The 8,342-nt window shown below is 44.5% G+C and overlaps 1 protein-coding gene across 1 annotated transcript; it reads left to right on the plus strand.

Annotated features, from left to right (window-relative positions):
* Window positions 1–291: 291 nt before the first annotated feature.
* On the plus strand, window positions 292–8,080 carry LOC142298918 (macrophage migration inhibitory factor-like). Its single transcript, XM_075341799.1, has 3 exons — window positions 292–485; window positions 3,201–3,373; window positions 7,878–8,080. The coding sequence occupies exons 1-3, from the start codon at window positions 378–380 to the stop codon at window positions 7,942–7,944; spliced, it is 348 nt and encodes a 115-aa protein (XP_075197914.1). The 5' UTR covers window positions 292–377; the 3' UTR covers window positions 7,945–8,080.
* Window positions 8,081–8,342: the final 262 nt, after the last annotated feature.

Genomic DNA, 8,342 nt, shown 5'->3' on the forward strand with positions numbered 1-8,342 from the left:
CTGACACACAGCCTGACTACTGGATATAACCCCACAGTATTACACTGACACACAGCCTGACTACCGGACATAACCCCACAGTATGACACTGACACACAGCCTGGCTACTGGAGATAACCCCACAGTATGACACTGACACACAGCCTGGCTACCGGACATAACCCCACAGTATGACATGCAGCCTGACTATCGGCCATTACACACAATGATATACGGTAACCGCACAGCCCGGGCCTGCTGTAACCGCTGCACACAACAGGCGCTGCTATTCTGCGCACGTCCAGCAGAGGGGGAGGCGCGGCCCGGATGATCTCTCTGGAGGGCAGTGTTCCGGGCACACGTGTTCTGATCAGCGCCGCCGTCTACACCGACACATCATGCCCACTTTCGAGCTCTTCACTAACGTGGCACGGGATGCCATTCCTGAAAACCTCCTGTGCAGCCTGACGGAGAAATTGGCTAAGGCGACCGGCAAGCCGGCAGATGTACGTGGTAAATGTGGAGGGGTGAAAGGGGCGGGCGGCGGTACCCTGTAGAGAAAAGGCAGGTGGCCATCAGGAGTGGCAGGCCGCTGCTGCGTCAAGAGGGGCTACCGGAAATGCCGGACGGTGCCTGCGCCCGGTGCTACTGCATGTCTGCCCGTGCTACACTGCATGTAATAAACCTTCATTCCGACAGTGAGAGGAGCCGCCGGGATATTCAGCTCCTATATAACTGGTATCTGCAGCAAAACGGGCACATTCCTGTATGATCAAGAGAATTGTATCCAATCTGCACAATGATCCTACAGACTGATACACTGTACCGAATCATCACACCCTGATCCTACAGACTGATACACTGTACCGAATCATCACAGCCTGATCCTACAGACTGATACACTGTACCGAATCATCACACCCTGATCCTACAGACTGATACATTGTACCGAATCATCACACCTTGATCCTACAGACTGATACACTGTACCGAATCATCACAGCCTGATCCTACAGACTGATACACTGTACCGAATCATCACAGCCTGATCCTACAGACTGATACACTGTACCGAATCATCACAGCCTGATCCTACAGACTGATACACTGTACCGAATCATCACACCCTGATCCTACAGACTGATACACTGTACCGAATCATCACACCCTGATCCTACAGACTGATACACTGTACCGAATCATCACACCCTGATCCTACAGACTGATACACTGTACCGAATCATCACAGCCTGATCCTACAGACTGATACACTGTACCGAATCATCACACCCTGATCCTACAGACTGATACACTGTACCGAATCATCACAGCCTGATCCTACAGACTGATACACTGTACCGAATCATCACACCCTGATCCTACAGACTGATACACTGTACCGAATCATCACACCCTGATCCTACAGACTGATACACTGTACCGAATCATCACAGCCTGATCCTACAGACTGATACACTGTACCGAATCATCACACCCTGATCCTACAGACTGATACACTGTACCGAATCATCACACCCTGATCCTACAGACTGATACACTGTACCGAATCATCACAGCCTGATCCTACAGACTGATACACTGTACCGAATCATCACAGCCTGATACTGCAGACTGATACACTGTACCGAATCATCACAGCCTGTGCTACAGACTGATACACTGTACCGAATCATCACACCCTGATCCTACAGACTGATACACTGTACCGAATCATCACAGCCTGATACTGCAGACTGATACACTGTACCGAATCATCACACCCTGATCCTACAGACTGATACACTGTACCGAATCATCACAGCCTGATACAGCAGACTGATACACTGTACCGAATCATCACAGCCTGTGCTACAGACTGATACACTGTACCGAATCATCACAGCCTGTGCTACAGACTGATACACTGTACCGAATCATCACAGCCTGATACTACAGACTCATACACTGTACCGAATCATCACAGCCTGATACAGCAGACTGATACACTGTACCGAATCATCACAGCCTGATACTACAGACTGATACACTGTACCGAATCATCACAGCCTGATACTACAGACTGATACACTGTACCGAATCATCACAGCCTGATCCTACAGACTGATACACTGTACTGAATCATCACAGCCTGATCCTACAGACTAATACACTGTACCGAATCATCACACCCTGATCCTACAGACTGATACACTGTACTGAATCATCACAGCCTGATCCTACAGACTGATACACTGTACCGAATCATCACAGCCTAATCCTACAGACTGATACACTGTACCGAATCATCACACCCTGATCCTACAGACTGATACACTGTACCGAATCATCACAGCCTGATACTGCAGACTGATACACTGTACCGAATCATCACAGCCTGATCCCACAGACTGATACACTGTACCGAATCATCACAGCCTGATCCTACAGACTGATACACCGTAATGAATCATCACAGCCTGACACTGCAGACTGATACACTGTACCGAATCATCACAGCCTGATCCTACAGACTGATACACCGTAATGAATCATCACAGCCTGATACTGCAGACTGAGGGCTCATGCGCATGTAACTGCTGATTATTCAGCAGCTATTTGACAACACATGTGCACGTCAAATCGCTGCAGAAAGGCTTCATAATGAATGCAGTATTTTTGTTATAAAAAGCAGGTTTCATGCGCTCGGGATGCTGCCTCCAGCATAGACAGAGTGGAAGCTGCATCCATAGCGCACAGAATAATTGACATGCTCATTTTACGAACGCACGGATTTGGGTCAACATTTTAGCACCCAAATATATGCGTTCATAAAAGCAACGTATCATGCACAATCTACATAGACTGTGCAGGGGACGCAGGACGCATGCATTTACACTGCAGTGCAATACGCAGCGTAAATGCATGTCAGTACGCATACACTAACGAGGCTGCACTGAGCCTGCGCTGCACAGACTGATACATTGTAACGAGGATGCACAGACTGCTGCTTTGTACTTTTTGTTTCCTCCTAGAAAACCCCTAATCTTAGTTGTGCATTGTTGGCTCCACTGTTGCTTGTTCACTTGTAGCATGTTTGCTGCAGTTTTTTTTGTATTGTGGATAAAAATCAGAATTTTACAGTAGTAGCAAAATAGGATTTCTAAAATCAGTTAGTGTTAGTGTTTTTTTCTTTCCACTAAAATGCTGTTCTGTTTCTCTAGTACATTGCGGTGCACATCCTGCCCGATCAGATGATGAGCTTCGGGGGCACCACAGAACCTTGTGCCCTTTGCAACTTGAAGAGCATTGGCAAGATTGGAGGTCCACAGAACAAACAGTACACTACTTTACTGAGTGATATTCTGACCAAGGAATTGCATGTTCCCCCCAACAGGTAAACACCGGGTTTACTATACAGAATTCAGAACAGATAATCACTGATCTGCCGTCATTATGACAGCAAAAAGTTCACCATTCATTTCTGTTGAACTTTGTTCCATTAACTCCGAGAATATAATTAAGGCAAAGGTAGGACAAATTACTAACTTTTTTAAACTTATGTGAAAGGAGCACCAGCTCCCTGTTCCATCATTCAGCCTGTGCATCTGAGCTACAGCACAGCAGGCTCAATGTCACTGGATAGTACCTGCTGTGCAGAGCCTCCTTCATGTGCTGCGTCACACTGTGTGGGGGGCCATCATACTGTGTGTGTGTGTGTGTGTGTGTGTGTGTGTGTGTGGTGTAGGGGGGGCATCATACTGTGTGGGAGGGGGCGCATCATACTGTGTGTTTGGTTGGGGGGGCAGTCATACTGTGTGTGTGTGTGTGTGTGTGTGGTGGAGGGGGGGCATCATACTGTGTGTTTGTGTTTGGTTGGGGGGGCCGTCATACTGTGTGGGTGGGGGGCCATCATAGTGTGTGCATCATACTGTGGGTGGGGGGCCATCATACTGTGTGTGTGGGTGGGTGGGCCATCATACTATGTGTGTATCATACTGTGTGTATGGGTGGGGGGCCATCATACTGTGTGTGGTGGGTTGGCATCATACTGTGTGTGTATCATACTGTGTGTATGGGTGGGGGGCCATTATACTGTGTGCGGTGGGGGGGGGGCATCATACTCTGTGACAGCCATGTAAGGGGTATTGTAAATACGCTCTGCTGTGACTTCACATCCATGTGCCATGACCCTGCCAACTCTGTCGGAGGGTGAAGGAGAGGGTGAGGCCCATTACACTTTTGTTACAGGGTCCCATGATTTCTATATATCTATATGTAACTGTAACTGTGCAACTCTGATCATTCATTTCAATAGGAGCTGAGCTGTGGTACCCAAGAATGGCCACTACACAGTATCCAGTGCTAGTATCTGGACATTGTATAATGCAGCCGTAGCAGGAACTTCAAACAGCTGATTATGAGGGATGCTGAGTGTTGACCCCCCCCCCCTCAGTAATCTGATATTGATGACCTATGTCAAGCATGTATAAGTTCTGCCAGATGTTGGGCATTTTTTTTATTTTATGGGCAAACGTGGGTAGGGCATTGAAATTGTACCAAATTTCTGTACATCCATGCACATTGTCTGTGATAGTGGAGCACACCCACAAGAGGTAGCAAAACCGCACCCTTTATAAATGCCCCTCAGTACCTTCACCTTTTCCTATGTGCTTAGCAGGACCACTGAAAGTAGGTGCTATAAATGAACTAAAATGAATTCTCACTAAACTCTCAAAGGGGAAGAATCCTAACTCCTTCCCTGATGATACATATCTGTTCTCTTATATATTTTATTGAAATTGCCCCTCATATTGTTGTGAAGAGAGGTGACACACGATTTTGTCCTTTATAGTGAGGGATTATTGATATAGTAGTCCTCATACCTAATGGTTTCAGCATGAGATGATGCGGATCTGTCGCCCCAAACTTCAAACGGTGAATAGATCTTGGATGGGGCCACTAATCATTGGCTTGGCTATTAAGTCCTGCATATGATCAGTGGTAATGGATTCCATCTTTGAGGCTGTGTTCTCCAATAGTGGTTTTGCCTTCAAAACGGCACAGCCAATCATGATATCTGCGATTTTTGTTGGTGAAATAGCTTCAAGCTTAAGTAAATGAGCCGAAAAACAGTGAAAAAACCACTGCGGTACAGGGCCGTCATGGGTTAAAGCCACAGCATGTGAATAAGTCAGGTATTAGGGATGAGTGGACCCTTGGAGTTTCGGGTTCGGACGTATTTTAGTTGAAAGTTCATTTCAGGACCCAAACTTGATCTGAACTTGATCTTGGACTACATATAAGTCAATGGGGATTCAAACGTCTGTGCTGTAAAATGGTCGTAGTAATTCTCTCTGCCATGTCTCCCTCCCTTATAACCAACAAACTTTGGTACCAAACAAACAGAACCCGAACTTTGAATTTGGACTTTTTAAAAGTCCTTGTTCGGTTTTGAGCCTTGGACGCCCGGTGTCTGATACAAACTTTACCGTTCAGGTTCCCTCATCCCTATCAAGTATATGAGGAGGTGATCTAGCACTAGGGCTAATGTTTCCAGGGAAATTGAAGCTAATTGATCAGTGGTCCAGCTCACAGAAAGTATGTTCAGCACTTGGCAGGCCTAAAATAGCTTCTTTATTGGATCCAACAACCGCTAAGCAGACACATGTCTGACCTTCAAGCTGAGAAGCGCTGCATGACGAACAGCAGATCTTGGGAAATATGAAATGGCTTTTTCATTCAACTAGATTATTTCTGTGAATATTTTATTGAGTAGAGTTGTCTAGTGAGGTCTAACCCATTCTCACTCCAATAAGTAGAAGTTGCACCTTCACCCGTGTCCCTGGGGCAGCAAACGTCAGTCCTCACAGATGGCTTGGCAGGGAGCCGGGGGGTATTGGAATTGAGTAGGGTCTCTACACCCTAATTTTTATGCTATGGAGTGATCTACAGTCATATGAAAAAGTTTGGGCACCCCGATTAATGTTAACCTTTTTTCTTTATAACAATTTGGGGTTTTGCAACAGCTATTTCAGTTTCATATATCTAATAACTGATGGACTGAGTAATATTTCTGGATTGAAATGAGGTTTATTGTACTAACAGAAAATGTGCAATCCGCATTTAAACAAAATTTGACCGGTGCAAAAGTATGGGCACCTCAACATAAAAGTGACATTAATATTTTGTAGATCCTCCTTTTGCAAAAATCACAGCCTCTAGTCTCTTTCTGTAGCTTTTAATGAGTTTCTGGATCCTGGATGAAGGTATATTTGACCATTCCTGTGTACAAAACAATCCCAGTTCAGTTAAGTTTGATGGTCGCCGAGCATGGACAGCACGCTTCAAATCATCCCACAGATGTTCAATGATATTCAGGTCTGGGGACTGGGATAGCCATTCCAGAACATTGTAATTGTTCCTCTGCATGAATGCCTGAGTGGATTTGGAGCGGTGTTTTGAATCATTGTCTTGCTGAAATATCCATCCCCTGCGTAACTTCAACTTCATCACTGATTCTTGCACATTATTGTCAAGAATCTGCTGATACTGAGTTGAATCCATGCGACCCTCAACTGTAACAAGATTCCCGGTGCCAGCATTGGCCACGCAGCCCCCAAATTTTACTGTGGGTAGCAAATGCTTTTCTTGAAATGCCGTGGTTTTTTGCCTCCATGCATAATGCCTTTTTGTATGACCAAACAACTCAGTCTTTGTTTCATCAGTCCACAGGACCTTCTTCCAAAATGTAACTGGCTTGTCCAAATGTGCTTTTGCATACCTCAGGCGACTCTGTTTGTGGCGTGCTTGCAGAAACTGCTTCTTTCGCATCACTCTCCCATACAGCTTCTCCTTGTGCAATGTGCGCTGTATTGTTGACCGATGCACATTGACACCATCTGCAGCAAGATGATGCTGCAGGTCTTTGAAGGTGGTCTGTGAATTGTCCTTTACTGTTCTCACCATTCTTCTTCTCTGTCTTTCTGATATTTTTCTTGGCCTGCCACTTCTGGGCTTAACAAGAACTGTACCTGTGTTCTTCTATTTCCTTACTATGTTCCTCACAGTGGAAACTGACAGTTTAAATCTCTGAGACAACTTTTTGTATCCTTCCCCTGAACAACTATGTTGAATAATCTTTGTTTTCAGATCATTTGAGAGTTGTTTTGAGGAGCCCATGATGCCACTCTTCATAGGAGATACAAATAGGAGAACAACTTGCAAGTGGCCACCTTAAAAACCTTTTCTCATGATTGGATACACCTGCCTATGAAGTTCAAAGCTCAATGAGGTTACAAAACCAATTTAGTGCTTTAGTAAGTCAGTAAATAGTAGTTAGGAGTATGCAAATCAAGAAATTGATAAGGGTGCCCATACTTATGCACCTGCCAAATTTAGTTTAAATGCAGATTGCACATTTTCTGTTAGTAGAATAAACCTCATTTCAATCCATAAATATTACTCAGTCCATCAGTTATTAGATATATGAAACTGAAATAGCTGTTGCAAAAACCCAAATTGTTATAAAGAAAAAAGGTTAACATTAATAGGGGTGCCCAAACTTTTTCATATGACTGTATCTGCTGGAATTCTGGACTGGAAATATATAATAAGAGAACATTTGGTGAGAGAATGCTTCCATAGCCTAATGTTGTAGAAAAATACTCTTTATTCATTACTTCAATGTACAAAATGAAAACTCCCCACCACCACCTTTCCATTTACTCCATACGCTACTTTCCTGCCTATCTTCTATATAGTCACTAGTGATGTTACAGTTATCCCCCCTAACCCCTATACATCCTTATGCTTGGCAATATCTGGTTAGTCTATAGATCGGCTTTGTGGTCGGCGCTTTTCCATGTGTATGTGACACTAATTGCTTTCTTCATTTACAGGGTTTACATCAATTTTGTGGACTTGAGTCCAAATAACGTGGGCTGGAACAGATCTACATTTGGGTAATTAAGCCTCGGTGCTCCATGGCGGCCAACAGATGAAATGACAGCCACAGCAGTATAATACGTGTTTTCTGATGTAATACATTCCTTACTAATTACCATAATAAATATACGGTTTTGGTGTCTGTCTTTGCTACTTAGTTTTCTGTGTGATTGGAGTTTTCCTTCTATACGTCATTAGAAAATGTTACATTGCTGTATTTATTTTGTGAGGCTGTCTAGTCTCATCCTAAATGCAGCGGTGTCACTACCAGCTGCATTTAAAAGGGTTGTCCCACAAAGTTCATTTTAATCAACCAGGTAATGAGTGCAGAGTAGAAGGGCTTTTTAAAGAAAAAAATAACAGGTCTGTGCATGGGCGTACCCAGGATCAAAACTGGGGGGGGGGGGCAAAAGCCATGG

The sequence above is a fragment of the Anomaloglossus baeobatrachus genome, chromosome 1, assembly GCF_048569485.1.
Source record: "Anomaloglossus baeobatrachus isolate aAnoBae1 chromosome 1, aAnoBae1.hap1, whole genome shotgun sequence".
NCBI classification, from domain to species: domain Eukaryota; kingdom Metazoa; phylum Chordata; class Amphibia; order Anura; family Aromobatidae; genus Anomaloglossus; species Anomaloglossus baeobatrachus.

Excerpts from the sequence above, each read along its gene's own strand:
- LOC142298918 (XM_075341799.1), top strand. The coding sequence starts at position 378 with ATGCCCACTTTCGAGCTCTTCACTAACGTGGCACGGGATGCCATTCCT. Across the intron at positions 486-3,200 it reads CGACCGGCAAGCCGGCAGAT|TACATTGCGGTGCACATCCT; the intron begins GTACGTGGTAAA and ends CTGTTTCTCTAG. Across the intron at positions 3,374-7,877 it reads TTGCATGTTCCCCCCAACAG|GGTTTACATCAATTTTGTGG; the intron begins GTAAACACCGGG and ends CTTCATTTACAG.